Here is a 26497-nt window from a genome sequence, read left to right as displayed (position 1 = left end):
TGGAGATTTCCCGCTAGATCACACTCTCTGGTCATGCTGAGTAAGAAAGCTGTATCCTCAGGCACAAGCTATGGAGATTATCTTAGAAATAATGACTCCGGAATTCAGCCTCACCAATTAATGGCTTTTCAGCTCAGAAAGTTTATTCCCAGTGGTACCTTCCTATGATACCTGGGCTAGCCTTTCTCCTGCTTGATGAGCAGAACTGTCCTATTCTCAGCATGAAGCCGTTACATTCCAGGAGATGTTGCAAGCCAGTAAATGCTGGAAAAAATATAAGGTCTTTGCTAGCTCCATTAACCACCTGTAGCTACTGCTTTAGACACAAATGCTTTTTTTTCCTTAATTTGTCTGTTTTCTTAATATCTTTTTACAGGATTATTAAAGCATGTTATCATGAATTTCATTCTCTAAACAACAACTATTTATTGAGCATCTACTGTGTACCAGCCATTTTAAACTTATTTCCCATTTTTATCATATTGTCAATTTTGCGTATGGAGAATATTCTCTATTTGGTGGAAGAGTGCACTACTTCTCTAATCTTAGGGTGACAAATTGACTCTCTTCTGGCCAATTGAAGTCTCTCAGTTAGTTTTATACCAAGAAAAATAGTTACGAACTGACATGGCACAATGAGTCACCATAGGCGTAAAAATTTTAATGTCTTATAAATAAAAGAATATGTGTATTTCTTTCTTCATGTTAGCGGTGTAAATAATCCAAGTGTAAGCATATGTGAATATGCACATATATATACATAAACATGCACATGGAATATTTACGCCATGATGTCTCAGACCCTGGCCACTCTCCTTATGAAGAATATAGGAGTAGCGATCTTTTTGATGAAATAGAAGCATACTTTACACCATACCTACATGGATATTAAAATAATCCTTAGCCTAAAACTGGAGGGTTTTGTTCCCTTAGCATAATGCAGAATTAAAGGATCATGTCTAATCACCTTGATTGTAGACTTCTGAGGTATGTTTTCTTTGTACACTACCCATGTTGTCTGTAGTCTACACATAATAGCGTTCATTCTCCGCAGTAGTTGAGGAGATCAAAGTGAAGGGGATGGCTTTTCCATGTAGGTGAGGGGGCACCGCATGCCCCATCTTCAGTCTGCGATACCCACAGCCACCTCTGTTCCTCAGACTGTTCACAATCTGCTGACGGAAGGGAAATCCATCCCTTTTGCTCTGCCTTCCTCCCCTCTGCTCTCTTCACATCAGGCTTTGAGCCTCATGTGAATCCTCTCCATGGCTGCTACCCAATTTACAGCCCTACATCCAGCCCTTTTTACTAACTGTAGATTTTAAAAAGCAGTGACAAATTTCCACCAGTCTATTATATGCTTCCTTGATTCAGTAGACTAAGTTATCTGGAAAAACAATTTTGATTTATTGTACCTACTGTTCCTGCATCTCAAGATGAGAAACCTTTTGTGGATTTGATAGACAGATACATTTGAATAATTGTGGATACTAGCTTATGGCTAACGTTTATTGAGTGCTCATATCGTTCCACGCCTTAGGATGACTGTTTTACATGCTTGGTCACCTCTCATCTCCACAATAACACCATGAGGTAAGCATAATCATCATTCCATTTCACAGATGATAAAATGAAGTTTAGAAAGGTCACGTAAGTTGCCCAGGTTCACAAAGTTACTTAAATATGTTTCAGAGCCACAAAACTTTGAGTCCAAAGTCTGCAGCAAAATCCATGTCTTTTTTTAGTTCCTCTTTTTCTCACTACTTCCCATTAGAACAGTTCCCTCTAATATAAGATTGTTCTTTTGGAATTAACTCGCTGGGCCGGAGAGCGTTAATTGAAATCCAGGAAACTTAGAGACCCACCTGTGTAGGCAAGCATGCTGCATACACGTCTCCCCAACCTAAGATGGTGCACTTATCCTTGTTGAAGGGTTTGGTAGATCTGCAAAATACTTCTTCCCTCCCTTCGTCTGTGCTAGTAGCATTACTCAGAATGGCAGGCTAGAATACTAACCTGAGGTGTTGTTAATCTATTAAAATATATTCTAGCAATTTGAGAAGATGGTGATTTATGGTAGTACTCCAGTTAACTTTCCAAGTACTTTATGAACTAAGAGCTAACACGCCTTTAAAATGGTTTAATTCTCTAGAAGTAACTTCTATTCTAGGAGAATCTAGCTGGTTAGCGCCTGAGCCCCATTTGGTTTTGTTCTTTTAGCCTCTTTGTGTCAAACACAGCTCATTAGCTCCAACTCAGTATTTTCTTAAGTTGTGGCCTCACATTGCTCTTATTGCTAGAAATAATATAAGCCTTGAGGTCATACCTCTTAAAGGAATCTGATTCACTCAGGTCACTTGAGCCAGATGTGAAAGACAATAGTTACTTCAGTAGTGATGAAAGTAATTGAAAGTGTATGATTTTTTCACAAAATGAAAGGGACTGGTGACCTTTTTCTGAAGTCTCTGCCCTCGTTAGTTTGGTCCACTCCTTATTCCTAATCATATTTTCAAATCACCTTCAGGTCCACTTTGATTATATTATGGGCATCACACATTTTGTGCCAATACATTTGAAGATAGGTACTGACATAGCATTAAAGTATATCAGAAATCTCCCAGGTACAGATGATCCTTTTCCATGATAAATACTGTAATTGAATCAGAACAGAAAAAACGCATTAGCTATCCACATGCTGGGCAGCAGGCACCTCCCTGGGTACAGCTGAGTTGGGCAGCGGAGGGAGCAGAGCATCTTCAGTGCTCGGCTCAGGGGCCGGTGCACCTCACTCATCTGTGTCTGCTCCTGCGCCTGCAGCGGAGTGCAGGTGCATTCAGGTGACCTGCCAGGGCACAGAATACTTCCCCACCTGTGGTCTAACTGCTACATGGTCTAAACTGCTTACAGCCCCAACTTAAATGAACAAGGCCTCTAGGAAAACAGAACAATTTGCTGTTGACTTTTCCCTATCAAGTTCATCCCTTCGTGTCTGTGTGAGAGAAGTCTGTGAGGAAGTTTAAAACCTCAGATTACTGATCACTGGTAGGAATCATTTTGAGCAGACCTGACACCCAAGCACCAAGATAATGTTTTTATAAACTTTCAGAAAGTTGTACGGAACTCAATGAAGGTGCAGTATATAATTAAAGTTGTGATGGATTAATTAGACAATCTGAGAGCTCACTTGGAGATAAAAGGACACCAAATGTGTCAAGGAGAAAAAGTTGGCATGCTTTAGATAAAAATTAAAATCAAAAGCCTTCAACTCCTCTTACGCTCTATTCTAGCAGAGTGATTGCTTAGTTCAAAGTCTCGCTGACAATTTAACACATTCAGTTTGATCATTTGGGCTTAGAATTTTTTTTTCTCTTTCATATTTGCCCTTCCCTTTTCCCCCAAATAGTTTTTGAGATGATAGAAGAATATACAGAGGATTCCCTGTTGGGTTCCTGGCTTTGAGGGTCAAGCCTCGTTTATATTTAGTCCTCTTGTTTACAAGACGGAAAACGTTCTTTAGTTTTATCATTGTCGTCCACTTAGGTCAAGCTTTTAACATGAGCAAAGGCAACAAACTGATTAATATTTATAAGTTGTAAAATTTATTGACTTTTAAAAAAGAAAATCTCAGTAAAATCTCACATGCCTGGAACTTGATATTTAGTGGTGACATTCTCTCTTCTTTGTATTTATTACAAGTATAGAAGTAGTTTTTACTTCCTGCTGGGAGGTATTGATGGAGAATAATGAAGTTAACAGTCAGAGAGAGCAAGGGAGCCGGAGCACCTCATCCTTGGCCGATAGGAGCCCTTTAGACAGAGCAGCGTCATCTCCTCCTCCTTTCTCCCATCTGTGAAAGTATAAAACGAAATGACAACCATTGTACACACTCGGGTGCCAAGTTGGTTTAACCTCACCTTTGAAATCAGATTGGGGTGGGGGGTGTCATATATATTTTGATTTTTCTTCCCTTCTCGGCTTCCCATCCTCTCATCTCTAGTTCCCTTCATTAAAACAAATCTCTTTGCTTCCTTTCTTAGCTCTTCCAGCCAAGGCTTTGGGATATGCACCACCTAACGTTTCGGTCAATGACAGACCACATGTACCACGGTGGTCCCATAAGATTAGTACCATAGAATCCAGGTGTGTAGTAGGCTATGCCACCTGGGTCTGTGATGTTCACACAAGGACAAAATCGCCTAACGACACATTTCTCAGAACGTATCCCCATCTTTAAGCGACTCATGACTATAATTAGAAGACATAAATCTTTGGGGGGAAAACAACTTTTGGTTTTACAGGGGGAAGTCATCAGACAAACATCTCAATGTCCTCATGCCTTTGTTTTGTCATTACTGATCATTGTTGTGTTCAGCATTGTGGGTTTGATTTTCCTTTTTTTTTTTATCCAGATCCCCCCACAACTATCCCTCCTCCCACAACAACCACCACCACCACCACCACCACCACCACCATCCTTACCATCATCACAGGTATGGTACCTTCATTACCATTGAAAATGTCCTCAATGTATAATGTCTTTCTGGTATGTATAAAAAGAAGCCTGAAAGTTCCCTTTAAATCCTTGGAATTTAATTGTTCCTTTATTTAGGAACTTCAAAGGCATTGGATACTATGTTCTCAAGTTCTCAGAAAATCTTTAACATCCAGGCATTTAACAGTAGATCAGATATGTTGCAGCTTTCACATAAGAGAGTTCTTTTTTAAACGTCACTATTCAAAGAAAAATGCTAGGGAAAATGACAGCCTGGCTATTACAGACCATGCCAATAGCTTATGCTTAGCCATGGTTGACAAAATGGTAAGTATTCTGGCTTTGGATCTTCTCCTTGTCTTAATTTCATCTTAATCCATTTGAAGGAAAATATACACCCTTTAACATGCCCATGTGGGTCATGTTCCCAAATGCGTCATCGTCCTTCCTGCCCCAGAGAGTACCTGCTGACAGTGTTGCTACCTGTGTGTTGCCTGGGTAGTCAGTCTCAGGAGATCAGAGGGACACTGTCTCTTCCGTGCTGGGCACTCATGAACCCCTTGCTGCCCTTAGTTAAATGTTGGAGGGGTGGAAGTGGCAGCCACAGCAGTTGTAACTGTGTGGCTTTCTCTCTTTGGACTGTCTGAAACTCTTATTCAAAATGAGTTTCACTGTCTCTTATTCTGACTGTCCCTATGGGAGGGGGTATGCCATCCATGCCTGCCTGGCATCCAGTGGCTCTCATCCTGCTTGATGTTGCTTGTCTGGGAGCCTTGGAGTTTCTTCTGCCTACCAAGAGAGGAAAGGCCATGGCTGCACCGTGTCAACTAGACATACAGAATCTCCTTAGGGAAGGCCTTCTCCACCCACTCTTTACAGGGTCCTACCACAGAAATGTGCAGAAGTAATTATTCTATGAGAAAAAAGAAAATCTCTTTAAAAAATAACTTTTCTGCTTCTTTCTGTTATCTGATGAGACTGCAAGTTCTCTCTGAGCCACGTGGCCCGTATACAATCCTATCGCTGAACTTCTTTAAAAACACTGAATGTTTTACTCATCGTTCTTCATGTGTAAATCCTCTTTACCACCCTGGATATGGCAACCATCCTTTACGTTGACTTTCTGGAGACATTTTCAGTTTTCATGGGAGCTGGTGAGATAGAGATGACAAAAATTCAAAGTATTCAGTGAAAGAGGAGGCTTCATCAATTTGTGAACTATAACAATAATTGTCTAATCTGAGTTTTCTTCACCTTTCTAACCATCACAGGGGAACAACGAGAATTTTTAAATAAGCCACTAGTAAGGATTTTTCTGAATGTTGTTTATAAAAATATCAGTGCCTGCGCTTAGTTTAAAATCTTCTGAAAATCCATCAATTGGTTTTTGTGTCTCACTGTAAACTCAGCTCCATCCAGACTGCTTCCTAAATTCTTGTCTGTGTGTATTTCTGTTTTAGCGTTTTGTTAGTTCCTTCTGCTTCTTAAGTAAACTCGGTTTGTTAGTTTAGTGCGTAGATTCCTCCCGCTTTCTGTATCATTAATAAGCACAGCAAAGATGCTCCTTCTTAACTCTGATTTCCAGAGCAACCACACCATCAACTTTCCACACCGTGGACTGGGTGTTTACCTTTTATGATTTCTTACCTCTTCTCCAGGTAGAAAAAAACTGAATCAGGCTTGAGCTCTTGTTCCCAGGTATTCTAGTTACCTGTGAACGGCGCTCTGGCTGTCTGTGTAGATCACCCGTGTCCACTGCCCTGCGTGTGTGAAAGCCCCTCAGTGGTCTGTCTCCTCCTTGCAGAAGTTGCCCAGGTGTGAGCCAGCCTTTCTTACCTCTTGGTGTAGAAGGTCCCAGCCAGGTAGCTAGCCAGGTTTACGTTTGAAGGCAGGCAAGGCCTTATTCACTCCATATAAACACTGCATTCCTCTTTAATATGGAACAACACTTTCCATTGTGGCCAGCCTCTCACTAGCTTAGGCTTTTTTTTTTTTAAGACCTTTTCTAACACCCCCTGAACCCCTCCCCCCTCACAGTCACTCTCAGCCATGCAGCAAAGGCGCTCCAGTTCACAGCTCTTTAATCCTTCACTCCAGACTAAAGCTGATCTCATGTCCTCCAACAGCTACAACTCACTGTTATCACAGTTCCGACTGCAGAGACTCCATTTAAGAGGAAAGTCTAAAAACAAACAAGGCTGTATTTCTGTCCACATCCAAAGTACCTTTAGTAGGGGCTTGTTGTTGCTTCTCTCTCTCTGCTCCTGGCCTCTCAGCTCAAGGTAATGTAAGATGATCTCAGAGATGCCCTTTAGCCCCTCGATGTTGGCACTTGAACCCTCTCCACACACGGAATGCGTTTGTGGGAATGAATGTCCAGATTCTCACCGGCACACCCAGGAGGAATTCGACTAAAATTGCCACTAAAACAACATTGTAGAATCCGCTGCCTTAATGGATGTGATCTTATAGGCTTACTGTGTCTTAACAAGCTGTCTTATATATATTTATCTTGCCCAGAAAGTACACTTGTGCAATTTAACATTTGCTCCTTTCTTCAAACAGATTAAAGGTTATGGAGCTGAATGATTCCGTGTCCCATTTTAAAGGTTCAGGCTATCCCCAAGATTTAGATTGGTTCCTAAAAAATCCCCCAACTGAATCTTGACAAATGGATAGCTAAATTAATTTCCACTCTTCGTCTCTCCTGCACTGTTTGGTACATTACAGCCACCATTAGCCTTAAAAGCTTCAACAGCTAAATCCAGTGACAGTAACATAAAGCCCAAGCTTAAAAAAAAAGAAGCCCATAGTCATCTATTTCTTTTCTCCCAGTCAAATGCAATCACTGAAACCCATTCCCCAGGTCAGAGTTTCATTATAAGAAAAATGTACAAATGCAATAGAGAAATATTTTTAAACTCAAGAGGTCATAGTTGATTTCTGATTTCTCCAAAAGGAAGTGTTCCAGTGTTATCTTTTATCTTCCGTAAGCAGGATAATCGAATTGTTCCCCTTGTTAGGGAGGCAGACTGCCATTGAGTTCCCAGGTATCCAGCTCCCTCGAAACATGTTAAAGCTTCATCCTCCAGACCCTGGAAAGAGAGGAATCGGGAGCCAGCGTGAGTCGACGTTGCTCACCCAGAATCATAGACCTGATGGGTGGGAGGAGCTGGGTGTCTCTGTCCCCTGTCCGTCCTGCGCAGAGCAGGACTCCTGACTTACAAGTGAAGGCACACGTCTGAGGGTGGCTTCCTCTAGGCAAGAATTTTCATAGGCTCTCAAGTACTGAAAGGAATATTTGATGTCAGTTTGCCATATCGACATTGGGTGGGTTTACAACTATTAGGCCATTAATGTCATCAGAATCTCTTTCCAAACAAAAACCACTGGAGGAGCAGAATTGGGACGGGAGCCCTCCGGTGCCTCGTTCTGATTTGCCATAAGATTCTTTGGGGTCTTTGTTCTCTTTCATATTCATTGACGTTCTGGCCATATATTTCTGTTTCCACTTTTGCTATTGGCAGGCCCCCACTCCTTGTTTTACTTTTTTATTTTAAATCACGTCAAGTTGTCCATGTGGTTTCATTCATGAAGATAAATGCCACAGTGTGGAAGAGCACACTGCATAATTTAAATTGTTCCCGGAGTCTTCTGTTAAAATACAGAGAGCCAGCCATGACCCGGCGTAAGAGTCCTTCATGCAGATTCCTCTCAGAGACTAGAATCAAAGAAAAATCTACTGCCATACTGGGGTGTTTTATTTGTTCGTTTGTTTGGTTTTGAACTTTCTTTGAGGTTAGTGGACCTTGTGTGTTAGGCATACATGAAATTACCTGATTCTGTGCTTGGAGATGGTCTTCGCCCCTTTCTGCCAGTTGGATCAAGCTTTTTCCTGTCATCATCTTACGCAAACATTTTGTGTTTACCTTCCTGGTTAATGTGGATTTTGTATTGTTTCTGTCTGGTTGCATCCTGGTTAGATGCTTGGTGAGGAGTACCGTGGAAGGCACTCAGCACTTGGTTTTAACGCCTTTAGGAGCTTAAGCATAAAACTCAGGCTGGGAGGAGTTCAACTTGTAGGTCACACGACACATGTGACTGTCATAAATTAAAAAATTAAAATCACCTTAGAATAAGAAATGAAGGGCTATAGGGCCAAATTCTGAAACACGTTTAAAAATCCTTTCATAAGGATGAAGTAGGTCATTTCTAAATTTTAAAATACATATTTAATTAAATATTTTGTGTTTCTTGGAAAAGAAAACAGCAAGGTTTTTCTTACTGGCATCTAAGCACTCAAACCCAGTATACCTTGGAGAAAGTCCCACCCCTGGGCTCACATTACCATTTTGGCTTTCATAGTCTCCTATCTTAAGCTTTTTGTGTGTAATGTGGATCAAATCACATAAATCAATAAGGTGAATACGGCCCTTATCCTTCAGTGATATTTGTAGAATTTGCCAAATTGGGGAAACTCAACCCCCTAGCACATGTTTTCAGCTTCTTAAATATAAAAGAAAGAAGTACACCTGTGCTTAAGACTAACTCTATGACATGACCATCTCAATTACAATAGAGAGCTTTGCTCTGCTCGACAGAGAGCTGTCTGTTCACCAGGGTCTCAGCTAAATGATTCCTACTCTGTGCTGTTGATATTTGCATGGTGCAAGGGGTATAAGCTTGTCTGCTTTTAGGCATTCCTTCAACAAATATCAAGCCCTCATAATATGCACAGCACTATGCTAGTGCCTATAGAGACAGAAAATTCTTCTAACCCCTTAGACATTGTTGAGAGAATAGGTATAGACACTGGAACTCGATGCTGAGGAGAGCATCACAAGAGAAGTAGGATTTGGTCTGTGCCATCAAAGAATGGAGAGAATGTGGATAAGAAAGGATGGCTTTTTGGAAACTAAGCATGAAGGCCTAACTTGATTTCAAGCTTCTATCTTCCATGTGTGTATGTTTTGTGTGTACTTATGTTCTGGGCATACATTAAGCCATTGTTGCTAGGAAATACACATCTTTCATCCTAAAATGTTTACTAAATTGCCTTTTTTCTAGAGTTAGCATCTACTCCATTAAGACTGTTTTTCATTCATCATTTATCGAATATTTATCGAGTGCTACTGATATGCCAGTTTGCCTGGTGACAGGAATATTATTAGGGTACCAGTAAGTACTCACCATCCACCTTTTATGTAATGAGCCACCGTTTCAAGTTTTTGCCCCAAAAGTACATGAGCATTTTTTTCATACTGTCTTTAAGTGTATACTTTTTTATTCTGGTGATGATTATAAACCTGTTACAAATAGCATCATAGCCAACCAGTTTTTGACCCATATTGATTTATGAGGGATAGATAAAATTAAAACACTACAGTGATAAAGGTCACCTGATTCTGCATTTTTTGAAAAAAGGAATGAGATGGGAAGTGAGTGAGATTTTTTCCTAATGCCTTCTATCATAATTTTCATACTTTAATGCTCCTTGTATAAAAGTAACCCAAGCAAGGGGCCAGCCCTATGGCCTGATGGTTAAGTTCAGCATGCTGCGCTTCAGCAGCCTGGGTTCAGTTCCTGGGTGTGGACCTGCACCACTCGTCAGCAGCCATTCTGTGGTGGTGGCTCACATACAAAATGGAGAAAGGTTGGCTCAGGGCAAATCTTCCTCAAGCAAAAAGAGGAAGATTGGCAACAGATGTTAGCTCAGGGTGAATCTTCCTCAGCAAAAAAAAAAAAAAAAAGAAAGAAAAGAAAAACCCCACAAGCTATTAAGACTTGACATGTTTCTATACTAAAGCTTTATCAACAGTGCAAAAAAAATAAGATGATAAATACAGGTTTCTCAGGATTAGAAATTGAGAGTGGGAGCTATCTCGGGAGCGAGAAATAAAAGACTAGCCAGAAGGACTTGGCCCTCCAATGTCTAACACAAGATGAGTATTAGCTACGATTTCTGGAGCCACTTCCTTCCCTCCACCGTCACCCTCCATGCAACACTCTCTTCTTTCCTCCCGTCTGCCTTCCTCCCCCTTCTGTCCCTCCTTCCTCCCAGCATTCACACACAACATGGTGTAAGAGTTGTCTTCCTTGTTAAATGAAACCACTGTACAGATTCCTATTATTTTCAGAACATCTGGTTTGCAAATGAAAAGATCTCAGGGGCACAGCAGCACGAGTGAACAATTCTGGAGAAGCTTTTAACAAAACTTGAAATTGCCTAACCCAAAAAAGCACAAATACCCACTCCCCTTCCTGCTGTTCTGGGGTGCACAGTGTCTTCCCTCAAAGGGAAGATGACGTTAAGAAGAAAGCGAGCTCTGTCATGGCTCTCCTATCTGGACCTTTTAGCTTCAGTTCTGTTCCCATCCACTTCTCCCATCCTTGAGAAATGGGAGTTTAATTAAAGTATTACATAGATGGAAAGAAAATTTAGTGGGAAACCAGTAGAAAATAAATTTCAAAGTTTAGTTTTCCAGCACATATTTTTGCTTTCAATAGATTTCAAATAAGTCAAAAATTAATTAATTAAAGGGGAAAAAAACCCTATGTTTAATATATATTGGCCAGCACAGCACAGCTATGAAAATAAAATTGTCAGGGGAATTCCTTGCCTGCCCTGGCATCCAGATTTAAAGCAGCTGCATAACACCAACTGAAGGGGAATTCAATTAAGAAAACCCATTGGCTCCTTATTGACTTTGGTTCAGAAAACAAACTGGGAGAAAGTGTATTAAAATATGTCTGGACTGCTTAGTGTGCTTTCTTTTAAGCTTATGACAATCAAAACGTGAGAATTTAAATTCTTTACAATTAAGCTCTGCTTTTGAGCACGTTGGGTTCCCCAGATTCTGACACTGCGTTTTTTAATGTACACCCCACTCACACCCCAAAATGCAGCCTTGCAGTGAATCTGTGCGTCGTAAAGCAGGGGCACCACGGAGCAATTGGAGAAGAAAAAGTATTTAAGGTTGTGAATTTAATTTTGTTCTAGGATTTTCATTTTCAGTTATGGCACCCGTTGTGTTTGAGACCACGGACTAATTTATGGATTAGTTTTAAACCCCCGGTCTGTCACACTCAATGAACAATTCTAAGTTGGAGAGAATCCATATGAAAGGATTAGAATGTGCCACAGTGGAGCTTACACATGACTGTTTCAACTAAATATTGCCCAGCTGCCTCTCATGCAGTAATTTTTTTTTTTTGGGACTTGGTTAAATGGCTGGTGTCGCTAATCTCACGCATTCTCAGAGCCTTTTCATTTTGTAAATATCTTATACCGTAACGTGAAATAGAGGTGATGTTTCGTTTATTCAAGATAGGGTCCCATAAACTGAATGGCTGGGAGACAAAGAAGAGGAGTCAATATGTAGTGAAATGTGTGTCTTCCAAACAGCAGTGTGGGGCCCACCCTTGGATGCCTCATTTAGATGATGTGCATAAAACAGCCAGAGACTCACTCTTAAGACCGTACACACTTACTGGGTTTGCAAGAACATGGGATTGGTTTTTTTGTTGACTGTATAAAATAAATGTACAATAAATTTGCCCTCATGGTAATTAAAATTAAAATAGGGACAATAGCTCAGCAGGCCTTTTTAATTTCATGGCCCTACAACACTATAAGTCCAACTCAACTTTTTGTGACCTGTTTTCCTCATAGACCCAGCTGAATAAAAGACAACAACAAAACGAAGTTTAAAAAAGCCTTTGTCAGGGCAATTAGGCAATCTCGTTTTGCAAGCTATTTACAGCATTTATAACTCATATTGGAAATTTATAATTTGCATTTTGCCTGTACACGTAGAATGTTATCAAACAATATAGTGACCCCACAAGTTGATTCACAGGGGTGGGCTTGCACATCTCTCCAGTCTTCTGATTAAGATACTCTAATAAATCCTACTTCACAGAGCTGCACTCACTTCAGAGCCAGGGTGTCTGTGGTTTCGGCATGAAGTCATAATGCAATTATGAAGGAGAATTACATTCTGTCACAGTGCTCTCCTGCGGGGAGCACAAAGTCACTTCTAAAGAATGTTTTTTTTTTTTTTTTTGTTAGTTCTTTACTTGAAATAGCCTCTGTTCAGATAGCACACCAGATGCTCTTGGAGAAATGGAATCCACGACTCCCCCGATACACCCTCAGTCTTGTTCTAAACTTCGTAGCCAGCCTGTGTTTCTGGTGCGGTCTCCTCCTCCATTGCTGATCGTGGTTTTACTGTTTCCCAGCTGCAGTAACTGTGCTGTTTGACTTGAACATGTGTTTGCTTTCAACTGTTTTAGAACATGTTTTTTCCTTCTCAGCATCCCTGTCTCCTCCCCTTTTGGGCACAATTGATGGATTTCCCATCCCCGGAATGGGGAAGCAAGCTGCACTGTGAACTCTCCTGGGTTTATTTTTCCAGTGCCCACATCGAAGCTGACACTCAGCTTCACTTAGTGTAATTTCGTCAGAAAGCTGACATAATGTTGTGATGTAAGAGGATAGTAAACTGGGAGTCACTGGTTAATGCTAAATTACTATTTTTGAGGACTCTACCCTTTAGGTTTTACTCTGCCCCCTTCTTTTCATTTTACACTAATGATTTACCTGTGAAAATAAAGCATATTAGAAGCACTGCTACAAAAATAATGAGCCAAAGTGTTTGTTGCTTTTTTTGACTTCAGAAAGGAGCCAGTGCCTAGCCATAAAATATATTAACATGTGTATAAGTGTTTCTGTACAAATGTATATTTGATTTTACCCTTCAAATTGAAAGCACCTCAGACTAACCCTTGACTTGGATATTTCAAGTAAGGAGATGTGTCAACTGTGTCATGAGAATTTGGTGTAGAGATGTTTCAACTGTACAATTTTCGCTATTGTTTTTTGCTGCTATTTTATGCATACAGACTTGACTTGTAAGTATTGTATTCTTATGCGGTATATTTTATGTTTTTCTTTCCTTCATCTGTTCTTCAGAAACTCAGCTATAAGTTATCTAAGCCTCAGTGGCCTCTCAGACTTCTTGTGAATCCTGGCTCCTTAGAAGGGCTCCAGTTTTTTTTATGGTATAGGGTCTTGAGGAAAGCATGCCAACTGAAGGGGAACACTGGTGTGAATTCATGTGTCATGTTTATAAATCAGAAGCACCAGGCTCTTTTGACCCCAAAAAAAAAAGTTACGTTTGGCATTCCAGTGCATTTAAACATTGCCTGTGTCGAGTCTGAAAGAGTCTTTGGAGTTTCCAGAACTCATGAAAATAATTACCAGCCAAATAGCTACATTATAAAAAAGGACAGATAACTTTTGCAGTTTTAACCCAGAATCCCACTTCAGCTAGATGACTAGCTCGTGTGTCAGTGTCACCACCCCTTTCTGGCCAGAAGGGGATAGTGGAAGGAAACATTTCGAGAGGTGTAGAACTGAAAATTACAGCATGGCCAGATGGGTTGACATTGGAATGAAGTTGGCTTGAAGAGTGGTGTTAAAACGACTCTGGAAAAAGAATGTCATCGTGCATTTTGTTAGTTATTTATCCCACTCCCCCTGTAGCCAAAAATAAAGAGAAAATTTCTTGAGCCCCTTGAGGAATTTCCTGTGAAGAGGAGCCCGTACAGCAAGCCTGGTTTGGAAGCCTGGTCGAAGAAGGGGAAAACTTGAACAGCATCAGAAATAGAAGAAGAAAAGAGACAAACCACATTTTCTTCCACCCCAAGTGCAACTGGCAATGAAAAGAATCACGTGCCATCTCCTAATGCAGCCATGAAGGCAGGACTCTTGGCAGCTCACGATAGTGAATGTAGTTCTGAATTCTGAGCAAAGGAATGGCTGGAGACTTTAATTTTTGGAATGTCACGTGGTTAGAAGTGGTGTTTAGCAAATTGTGTGGGCTTGGGTGTTTCCATCCCAGACCTTTGCTCTTAGATTATAACAGTAAGATCTGCAGAGTGAAGAATGGATTAGCGTGTGCGTGCGTGTATCTGTGTGTGTGTGTGTACAGAAACTAATCTGAAAACCTTTAACATGTTCATGCCCGTGGCCTCCCAGTTAATTGAACTTTCCAGCTGAACTCTGCTGACATATTACACTGGATGGAAAACTTGGACCCGTATGTTCATCTACAGGCATCTGAGCACAAGCCGTAAAAGGATACTAAAAGTGCGATGGATTCAAAGACGTCTAATTGGCGGTCATGAAGCCTGTGTTCCCTGGGTGGGTTGGGTTAAAACAAAGGCAATGTTTGAATGTATGAATCCATTATTCAGCCAGCCTTCCGACCGAGCTTTGCCGTTACAGTCCTGAGCCTCGATGCGTTAAGAGCCATCTCCCAGTCACTGAGTTTGCACTGGTGTTCTCATCACGTTGCATGTTCCCCTGACTATTGACTAGCAAGTAGATGTGTCCTGGCGAGACCCCCAGAACCAAAGAATTTACTGTTTTCCTCACTGGCTCGCAGCTTTGAGCTGAAGGCATGTCTTAAAACAGTGCAACTCACTTCAAATGCTTTTTGCTTTTCATTTATTATTGCTTGTCACGCGATGTTCTTTGAAAGCTTGCTCATATATTATCTGTTCCATTTTTTTCCATTTTCCCTTTTTTTGCATGCCGTTCCTCCTGTTTCTTCCCTTCCTCCAATCCTCTGTTCCCGTCTGTAGACACAACGGCGACGACAGAACCAGCAGTTCACGGTTGGTATCACATTACTGTTTATCTACTTTCTCAGTACTGCTGAGAGGCAAGGCAAGCTGGGAAAAAGAGAAATGTAGTCTTCAAGGGAAATCATGTTTCAAGTAGACTGATCTCATAAATATGCTGTAGTTTTTAAGGCTTGAAAGGATGTCGAGTCTTGTCATTTCTGTTGTGAGTTCAGTAGCCACTGGTCACCATCTGAGACGAGCCATTTCCTCACTGGCTGCCGGGAGCGGCAGGCGTTTCAGTTGCACGAAGTCCCTATTTATATAACACCACCAGACATCGAAATACAAGGGGCTTCAAAAAAACCAAAATATGCCTAAGTATCGTAGCGTTGGAGTGAAAGGCCCAGTTGCTTTCTTCATTTATAGGCTAGAGTCCCAGGTACGTTTTGAAGAGGAGTCATCTGTGTCATTTGGTGGTTGGAACTCAAGGACAGGTCAAGGCAGAAGATCCCTGTTTAAATTCATGAGTTGGCGATGAGGAAGATCATTGCTCTTCTTTTAATTCTGTTCCCAGTCATATTTACCTTCCACGGCCTCTTGCCGGTTCACCCTTAATCTCTGTGTGCATAAAAGTGGATGCTAACATTTGGCAGGAAGCCTCTCCAAACTCAGAATGATACCGTATGTAAATTTTAACAGCGTTAACTGGGACTTAAAAGAAAATCATCAGTTGTGAGTATCTCGTAGACAAAATACTAAAATGTTGGTTAAGATTTTCATCAACCAAAAGGTGATGAAAACCGAGCGAGTACAGCTCAGGAGGGGGCCTTGGGAAATCCTTTTCCCAATTTCACCACTGACTTACTAGGTTGGAATAAGTCTATTAACTTTTCTACATCTCTCCAATCAGAAAATTAGAATCATGTTTCATCTGCATATTCCTTTATTACTTAGCTCAAATCTAACCCAGGTGAAGTTATGCTCTTAGAGAAAGATATGTTACTTAAAAAATGGGCTAAATTTTAATAATTGAATCCAAGGGAATTATTTGGTAAAGGGCCTGCTTAAATCACTTTGCATGTTGTGCAGGGTTGAAATCTATCATTTAAATGATGGGAGGTGATCAGCCAACCCTGTACTGTTCGTTCAACTTTTAGAGAAACATCTCTTCCTAGCACGACTGACTTCCTTAAATAGACCTTCATTTGAGGACTTATCGTTTGGAAATCTCTAAGCAAAACCTGCGTCATGTGAACTGTCCTTCAAGGTCAGGCCTTGAGGCTTAGCAGATCAGCCCCATATTTGGACTTGCTGATGAGGAATTTTGAGAAAGGAAAACAAGCTTAGGTATGGAGCAGTATATTCCTCCTCACTCTACTCCCACCTCCCCTGCCTCCTCCTGTCATTGGCACAAAGGGAAAAGTTCATAAAATAAGTTAAAGGGCCAAATACACCAACAATCATGAGAAATCAATTAGGTATAAAACTTCCACTTGCTAAGGTAATGCCCCATGGTGCTTGCTACATCTCAGGCACTGCACTCCATTAAGCTTAGTTATTTGTAGGTTTCATCATTAATTGAGCACTTCCTGACTTTTATCGATTATTCTCGGAGCTTTAAGACTATTTTAATGCAGTTCAAGAGATTTTGTTCTATTCTTTTTAAGAATCTTTAAGTTCTGAGCTTCCTACAATTAACTACTGAGTCAAATGTAACCATAAGATTCCTGAATTCTGTGAGATCTTTGAAGAAATATTGATCATTTGTCTCCTAAGACTCCAGAGTTCTGCTCTTTAGGTCCCTCCAGTAAAATCCGTGTACTTAAGTGACTCTAGTGGATGCAGGTCTTAGAGTTGGGTGGGCTTTTCAAATAGGAAATATGTCCCCTGACCTAAAAAATGAGAAGATAATTTGGGGGCCAATCCTGATTTTAGGATACTGTTTTTGATCAGGTCTTTCCCTCTGGAGAGAGAGAAAATGAAGGTGTTCTCTTTTTGTGGTATAATAAAGAGGCACTTGGAATTATAGCATTCCTGTGACAGGACATAGGTGCCTGAATACTATGAGAAGCAGTCACTGTCTTACTAGTTCGGGGACAGTGTTCAAGACAGTGATACTCAATAGCATGTTATTGACTGGCAGTGCATGAGAAATACACCTAGAGCCAAGAAATTTGGGGAGAAAAAAAGGAAATAAGAATAGCCATGTATATATACACCATACATATATATATATACATATATGTATGGTGTGTATATATATATATATATATATATAAACACGATTCCTTAACAGCAGGAGGAGAGCAGTGATAACCCAGGTCAATCCCTGTATAATGCATTTATAAATGCATTCTGCAACTTGTCTAAAATCCTCATAGCATCCTCCCAAAGGAGTCCTACCACTCTTTTGAACAACACAATCTCCAGCCCACAGCAGAAAGCTTTAATGAAAGCCAAGGTAATATCTAGAATTTTACCTGACAGAGGGGAAAAGTCTTCCAGGTCAGTTGTCAGGATAGAAAAGGTTATAGAATATGGAGAAAATTACAAAGTGAGGGACCCGATTTCCAAAGAGATGGTTTTATTCAAGTGAATTATGGCTAAAACCCAATTTCTTTGGTGCAGCAACCATTTGACTTGGATTCATTTGAGAATAATCTGGAGATCTTCATTATGGAGCTCTGGGCCTAGAAAAATGTGATTTGATAACTTCTCAACTTAAATGACAAGACGTATTAGGTCAGCCAGTTGTGACCATTTTACTGGTCTTAAAAATTTTCATACTGGATTTCCTTCCATATTTCTCTTTTATAAAAAGGAAAAGAATAATTTTACAAAGAGCTTTCCCTTTGAAGACTCATTAAAATGTTTTATTCAAGCTTGTGTTGCTAGAGTATGTATGAAGTATACCAGTTGTTTATGTATGTTGACCATTTGTTCTTAGCAATATCTGATTGGAATAAGCATGTATTGGAAGGTTAGAAGTGCATGGGCATGATTCAAAATCAAATGGATTTTCTCCAAAAAGAGACCAAACAACAATCAGCCACAATGTCTTTTTAAGGATCTAATTGATAGTAAAGATAAATGAGTGTAAGAATGGGATTTTTAGGCCAGGGTGACCGAAGGGATCTTCTCTGAATAAGGATCTTGAGCATTTGAGTTTTTGGAGCTCATCCTTCAGGCCTGGACAGGAAGACTCTTGTGTTGTGTATGCATGTTGAGCAATGCAAAAGACACTCTGCCAAACCCTGGTACCACATGGTCTGAAATTGATGGCAGAAATGCATGAGTGACTTAAAGCACGGATGGTGTCATCGTTATTCTGATTATTGATGTGTGGGTGCGTGTGATGGTTTTTATTTGTTTGCTCAAATGTGGGCGCTTCTCTGTAAGTGTCTTGTGCCTTGTTCTTTTTCAGCCCTTTGTGCCCCCTCTCCCTTCCCCCACCCACCTCCCCTGTGTGAGGTTTTGGGTGACAGCATGCCCATGGTCTGGAATAGTGCTTGTGCTTTTGCTGCACTGCAGTCAGCTGGCTTCTTCCGGGTTTGAGGTTCTCTCTGTCTCTGTCTCTCTCTCTCTCTCAATCTCTCCTATTTTATTACTTTCAAGTCTAGCTGCCCTCTCGCTTTCCACCCCTTGATACATTAGAGGCTGATAATCTCATGAATTTGTATATCCCAAATGAATTTTTAAACAGTTTTTAATTCAGTATGTAATGGTAGTAAGACTCAAACTGGGAGCCCCTCAGAAATAATTTTTCACTTTCAGTTTTGGTTTCAAAATATTTGGCCCTTGCTGAGACATGCTCACACCCTAGTCCACTGCCCTTAGGTAACTGCCCCATGGATCTGCCTTTAAGTAGTGTCAGCCATGATTGAATTCTAAAAGCACATGAAATTCTTATCTTACTTTCTATTCAATTGTGGGGAAATTCTGAAGCCCATTTTAAAGAAAAATAGCCAGCAGTGCGCATTATTACAACCTCTATGTCCACCATCTGTGTCTGTACCTCTATGCACATCTCTCTGTATGAGTACACGACAGTGGCATTCAAAGGCTGTCATTCAGTCAAGGGACTCTGCAGACATTGTGTGTTCTGCTCAAGAACAAAGCTAAAGAGGTTTACGAATGGCTGCAGGACCTGAAGATTGTGTTTCAGCCTTGATATGCAGCTCGGAAACAATGTGCTACTGTTTAACGGCGTGAACCAAATTTCTGCTAATGGGAAGAAGGGAAAAACTCTCCACAAAAGCTGACAAAGCAGGAAGAACAGGATGACTGAGCTTTTAGATTAAAACTACCGGGGGCGTCTGAACTCTTATGGCTGGTGATGGAAGTAACAGTTTCCATAATATGGCCAAGTGATCAGATGTATGCCGCTTAGGTAAGAGAGAGACCATCGCCTACTTTTTCGTAATGGGAATGGTAGTAGGGCCCTAGAGGTTTTATTTGATCATTCTTCTTTGAAGTTTTCTGAAAAAATGAAACTGATGAACTGAACCCACAAGTATTTCAATTTTACTTGACTTTGAATTTATTTAAATATCTCTGGGATTTCTTACTGTTTCTAATTTTGGAGGTTTTCCTTAACCTGGTTTAAAATTGCCACAGCATACCACTTTTAGAAGGCAGTGATTTCTGTTGAAAAGGAGGAGTAGCAATTGCAGAAGTCCTGGGGTGTGTGCAACACATTGGAGGACCAGGAAGAAGCAAAATGCACGTCTCCACATAAGAGACAATTATAGCACCCACATTAAATCATCATGTTTGCACCTTAGGATTTTATCAATTGCTCAGGAAAAAATCCCATATGGACCAAAAGTAAACCTCCATTTGTGTAAGACAGTTTAAAGAAATTTGTTGAATACATTTTAATTAGAAGTGACGAGAACGAGCTTTAACGGATGATATGAAAGTTTAAAGAGAAAAACCAAGAAGTAATTTCCCACTTATTGTTAAATTGTGAAGTTTCCCTTTGAAGAATATTCTCTGCTTCATAAAATACATCTTTGTCTTTTTCTTTGAGAAAATGAGAGGTGTATAATTTTTAACATGAAAGAAAACGACCTAAGCCAAAGCAATTTCAGGAGGCAAATTTTTCTTGTCCTCACTTGTACATTCAGTGCTTCAGTAAACTTCTCCTAATTATATTTATTCAGAAATTATCCAACTATGGCAGAGCACTATAGATTCATGAAATACAATAGTAGTGCAAAAACAAATTTAACGCCACCAACCTAAATGGCTTCCTACTTTCAGATGGAATCTGAGCAGTAGATTCCAGGTGATTTGCTGTATTTTAAAGTTTATGCCATTAAAACTGACAGATTCATCTTTAATGAGGTGTGTATCAACTGTCTGTTACTTTTTAATGGGATACTTTGCATATCAATGATATTTCATAAACATATTTGTCTTTATATTTTAAAATTAGCTTTCTCTTGCCTTCCCCAAGGAAACAAGCCTCCAAGCAGTAAAGTTGCCTACTTGAAACATCCTTGTTTAACATGGTTCAGTGGGTGCCAAGCACGTATGTAGAATGCTTTGATATTCATTGGGCCACGTAGAAGTGAGGGATTAGCCTTCTGTGAACTGCAAATTCATAATTAACTACAGTGAAGTACTTTATGTTGCCCATTTATAACAATTATTCAAATAATGGTATTCATCAGTCTTTATACAATGGATAAAGCCAATTAGAAATAGGAAGGCTTTCAACCAATCAGATTTAAGAACAAATGGATAGTATCCCTATTCAGTTGTCTCTATAATTTATTGCATTACTCATTGCTTTTCCTTTAGTTGTCTAAGTCCATAGTTTGGGAGCATCTGTGGACTTGCATCTTCCCATTTTTAATTGACACCTGCCCTTGAATGTTGGCACCCAAGGATCGTAGAGGGTCGCAATTCTTATTCAAGAGCTGATAGGGTGGCTTCCTTTCACAGCACCAGCCTAGCTATCTTTATTCATGTGGCTTCTTTATAAAACAACTTAGAAAATCCAAGCTTTTACTAACCATTTCTACATGACTGTTTCTGTTAATTTGGGTTTTTCTAAATAGTGCGATCAGTTTGACATTGCTTGTTTCCAGAGCATTTGTTTTGCTTGCTTTTCTGCTCTGGCTGGTGGTTCACTGAGCATTACTCCCAAATCATTAGTTCAGCAAATACTTACTGACAGTATACTTTGTGCTTGGCTATAAGAGAAGGGAAAGAAGAAAAAATAAACAAGATGTGCCCCTTTCTTCAAAGACCTTGCAGTCTAAGAGGTCTACAAATATCGTTGAAAGTGACAAATCTCATTGGAGAAGTGTTAGCAAATTGTTGTGTGAATGAGAGGCCCTGGAGCAGAACGTGAAGGACGAGCAGACGCCTCCTGAATTGTCTTAACGTTTTGTGGTGTTTAATAAGCTTCCTTAAAGGAGCAGCTGGTAAATGAAGCACGGGGAAGTGGAAGCCATCTCATAGCCGAGCCTCCCATTGTTTATCTCCTTCCCTCTTCACCTCTTTTAATTCAAACCGCAGCCAGCTGAGAGCCATCCAGTTGGCCAGCCTTGGTGGTGATTCGGATAGGTATTTCAAGCCCCCACTGGCTTATCTCCTGACCTAACTGCTTTTTCAGCTTTGAGGGTTTTATTTTTCAGGAATACCACTAATTTTTGAAATTCTCTTCCTTGAAAAATGATTTTGCGAATCAGATTTTCTGATGAAGGCATAGCCTGCAATCTGCAGTTAGCAGATGCTGTGCCATTCTGAAATAAGTGATCCAACATCATCATAAATTGATAATGAACTGTATTTGTCAGTATTGGCAACGGATTTCAATTTACAGTAAAATGTGAAATAAGACTTACATACATCAGTATGTGACATCTAAATATATTTGTATTTAAGAGAGATCAGAGCATTGACAGCTGACAGGCTTTATTTTTTTCTTTTTGCATGCTGTTATGGATGAGTGATTTTAAACATTCACCTTCAGGTTTCATGTGCTTTGAAAGTGGAGACTGAGGAATCTTTCTGCCTCGATTGTGTATCAATAACAAAATTAAATGATTGGAGAAATGTACTTACGGATTAATACCTTCGAGCTATCCAAAAAAGCAGAGAGATAGCAAGAGATTTGGCTCATGTTTTTTAAGAAATTCATCCTCAGTTCTTAAGTGTTTTGTTTATGTCCCTTGAGGAATGAAAAGAAAAACGATTTGTTTTTACTTGTAAGGCCTTACTCAGTTGCCCAATTCCGCAGAAGAACTGGACAGTGAGGACCTCTCAGGTAAGGGCTAGTCATTAGGTAAGGCACTGCTGTGTCCAACCTGTGGGTGCTCTGTCCACTTCTACAAAATGGCCATTTGGTTTGCTGAGCAATCCATTAGCAATTGTGGATTTTGAGACTAAAGAAAAACCATTTTTCATGAACCCTTTCTTCCTCCCCACCCACCTCTCTTCCCTCTGGTAGTGGCATGTGTATTTCAGATTGGGGCTGATACTGTTAATGCAGTGGAGGTCAAGCCATCTTTGAGATTGTACTAAAGCCACTTCAGTGTTCAGTGGCTTAAACTAATTTTTATGTTCTAGCTATATAATGCTTCAAGAGAAATTTTGTTGCCTTACAAAGCAGTTTAAGGATGTTGGATTATGAGGCAAGATCTTTATTTTAAAAAAACCTCATATTGACCATTTACTTCTGTGGAATAGACGAGAAAAGCCAGGTCACAAGTTATCTTAGAAGTAGGGGGTGGGGAGGGGCAGGGAGGAGGAAGGGGGCAATTGTTTTGTCACACACCATGATGTAAACTAATTATCCACCTCAGACCTTTTTCACAGCACACTGAGCTGTTGCAAAAGTAGGTTTCATGCTTGATTCCAGGATTTAGGTGTTACTAATCCAGAATAAGAAGCATATCCTAAAAAGGAGGAGGGAGGAGATTTCAAATGGTCAGAGCTAAACAGTTATATGAGCTCCCATGATGTTGTGGGACTTCACTGCCAACCAGCTACAGCTTCTTCAACGTTTTGATCAGTCACTTCTTAATAAATCGATAAGAAGTGCCCTTCCTCCTCATTGCAATGGAGAAACCAAGGCATGGGACTGTAGACGCTTACTCCAGCCTGTTGGAAAGAAGGGTTCCATATTGTCCCTTCTTGAGGAGATGTCACTGCAGCCCCCTTGAATGTCCGTTGTCGAGGTGCAGTCCTTAACCACAGGTCTTACCCAGTGAGAGAATAAGATGGTACCACCCAGTCTTTCCAAATGCAGTAGATTTATTGCCTACTATGTACTTCTGTCAAACCTCAGGGATGCCTGTTTTCCTGTTATGTAGCATGTCCCGGTTTGAGCCTGGCAGTTGGATTTTCCCACAGAGTGGAAGCTCTGGGAGGCCATATTGGTTTTGTTCACTGCTATATGCCTGACGTGTAGTCAGCACTCGACTGATACTTGTTGGATAGATAAATGAACCCCAAATCCCAGTGAATTTAGAGAGATAAATAGAAGATTAAAAAGCCAGCCGGCCCATCAAGGGAGTGTTTCATTTTTGCCTCTGTTTTGTGGTATATCTAGAGAAGCTGCAGAAACATTAGCCCAATTTTCTTTTAAAATAAGAGTGGCTAAGTCCTTCACCCTGCCTAGAATGTAATGTTGATCCTGAGTGATCCGCTCTCAGTTCTGATCCTGACACTAAATAAAATAGCTCTCTGACAGTGTCCCTGGCAATCGGATCTTCTCAAGGATCCTAAGAAAGGACTGTGTTCTCGTTGGCCTGATCCCTCTTGGCCCATTAGCCAGACGAGGATTACTCAGATATGCAGAAGTAATTTTTCTCCTCTTTAGGAAAATGGGACTAAATCAGCCATCCACCCCAGCATCATCAATTAAGGAATACTCTGGATCTCACAGCTCTGCACCGAGTCAGCTGTGGCCTTGCTGCAGTTCTATCAATCACCCCTGAGTCAGGAGCAATAAACCAACAACTGTTTGTGTTCATAATAATTCAGTTAAATTAATAATTACGTCGTCTCCCTCCCCCACCTTCTCCAGGAATGCTGCCGTCCTGTATTGCTCAGGAGCCATAAGTCATGTAGAACACTGATGATCTATCAGGCCAGGGCTGGGCTGCCTTCGCATGTGGTTTGATGAACTAATCAAAAACTGATTAGCACCTTTGTTCAAAGGGGATGCTGATTAATCAATTACTATTGATTGTGAGCTTGGCTTCACTCGGCAGCAAAGAGACATCTGAAGGGAAAAAAAAAACAACCAATAAAAATTGAGCAGCTGTCATCGTGTTTAAATTTATTAAAACAAAATACATTATTTTTTATGAAGCTGTCTTGCAATGGGTCACTGAAGGGGAGCATATTGATTGAGAAAGGATGAACTTCTCAAATTTCTGTAGCCTAGAGACTGAATTCAATTATAATACAAGACAAACAGGTTAACACCCGTCTTAAACAGTCCGTCAATAAATTAGAGTAGGTGTTGCACATTTAATGCTAAACTGTGGTAATGAATAATATTACCATCCATTCCCTGCTCCATCTGGGTAGAAATTTCATCCTTTCCTTATTACGGATAAATGTTACATCCTCCGCTTCCTTCTAAATACTAATGGTCTGTCTCCTGCTCGCCCTCTTCCCCACCTCCCCCGCTCACCACTGCTACCTCAGCTAATGACAATTTCATAAGCAACATATGGTGCTCCATCCTCACCCAGCAAAGCAAGTTGCCCAGCTGATCCTCCTCTTTAATCTGCATTAAAAAATTATGCTTGTCTGTACTTCAGTGATTTAATTATTGGCAGACCTGGGAAGCTTATCCACTTCTACTTTGAACCCTTTCATTTACTTTTTGGGTGTTAACTTTATTGACGACGGATCCACAAGAGTTTTGAATTGTTTTATCAATTACATCTGCTGTTTCCTGGTGACAGCTGGTGGTTATTGCCACCCATGTGGAATAGAATAGCTTTAAGCATTTATCCTTCTATTTTATTTTAAAACTTTTTTAAAAATGTCTCCACCTGCCTCCCTCCCTTGAGCAATGGAAGGGCCCACGGGGACTGTGTGGTGAGAGCGGTGGTAGATAGACAGTGTCCCAGAGAATGGCCCTCCAGCACAATCAGAGCAGTCCCTCAGTCTTCTGCTTTTGAAGCAAAGGGCCGACGAGAAATTCCAGAGCTGTCATGCTTCCCAAAAACGTGTTTTCAGCTCTTGCCCTACAAACGAGAAAGTGATCTGGAAAACTCCTGCAACATTTCCCTCACGACACATAGGAAAGCGTGAGGGGAGGGCGAATTCTAAATGGCGCTGATAATCGTGCCAGGTGTTAAGGAGGAATCCAGATGAGCCAACTATAGTGCCCTAAATGGATTACAGAGGAAACATGGGCTCCAAATACAGTCTCTACTTAGATAACGGAGGCCCTTAAAGCCCTTTGGGTCCAGATTATCAGTTCCAGGGTGGGATGTAAGACCATCTGGTTATTTTAAGTGTCCTCAAAGTCTGTCTGAACTTGCTTGAAATGTGTGTGAGAAACTGCTAACAGGCATAGCATTTTGAGGAACTCTTTCGTTAATTAGCCCCTACCTAAACTGTGGCCCAGATTTGGCAAACAGGCTATTTCATTTCTTTGGTAGACTAATAATAATAACAATAATGATAAAGAAAACAAAGACCAGTGGGGCTGTGTAGACACATTTAAGGTATGGCCCATAAATCTAAAGTGTGGTATCATTTAGCCCATATCTTCAGAGTATGTATAACTTAGAAGGCTCTTTCATACGTATCAGTGATGTCATTTGATCTTCATTCATCCAACACAGTTGTTTGAGCTCCTCCTACGTGCTGGCCTCTGGGCTGGGCAGCAGGGATGCAGCAGTGAGCAAAACCACCCTGACTGGAGCAGGCATGGGTCTCACATACCAGGCCTCGGCTCTTGTACAGTTCCGTTCTAGAGGGGGAGACAGGCTCAAAGCACAAGATGCTGTCAGACAGTGACAAATGCTGCGAAAAAAGAAAAAGTAGGTAAAGCAAAAGCGAATGGCGAGGGCCGGGAAGAGGCAGCGGCTAGTTTAGAAAAGCTCACCAAGGAAGGCCACTGGGACAGAAGACCAATGGATGACAATGAGCTGGCCATGGGAGGATTTTCATGAAAATCCCATGAGGTTGCTCAGGAAGGGTTGTTAGTCTCGGTTTACAAATGAGCAAACTGGGGCTCCAGAGGTCAAATGATTTACTCAAAAGGCAGAGTCAGAATTTGAACATACGGGTCTTCCTCCCTCTAGGAAATGGAGACTTGGGTTTTAAAATGGTTATCCTTCCCCCGTGAAAACAAACTTCCTTTGCTCTGGGGTCTTTTTGGGAATC

At 40.7% G+C, this 26497-nt stretch overlaps 1 protein-coding gene across 2 annotated transcripts in view; it reads left to right on the top strand.

Moving 5' to 3' along the window:
- CADM1 (cell adhesion molecule 1) overlaps positions 1-26497 on the top strand; it is a 313265-nt gene that overhangs the window by 274243 nt on the left and 12525 nt on the right. Inside the window, exons 8-9 of one of the 2 annotated variants that reach the window (XM_046685798.1) lie at positions 4410-4490; positions 15143-15175. In XM_046685798.1, the coding sequence (XP_046541754.1) occupies positions 4410-4490; positions 15143-15175 (114 nt within the window). The remainder of the gene's footprint in view (positions 1-4409; positions 4491-15142; positions 15176-26497) is intronic. The other variant, XM_046685799.1, reaches the window with a different exon arrangement.

This window comes from Equus quagga, chromosome 14, assembly GCF_021613505.1.
Source record: "Equus quagga isolate Etosha38 chromosome 14, UCLA_HA_Equagga_1.0, whole genome shotgun sequence".
Lineage (NCBI taxonomy): Eukaryota > Metazoa > Chordata > Mammalia > Perissodactyla > Equidae > Equus > Equus quagga.
This window is presented reverse-complemented; position numbering and strand designations above follow the sequence as displayed.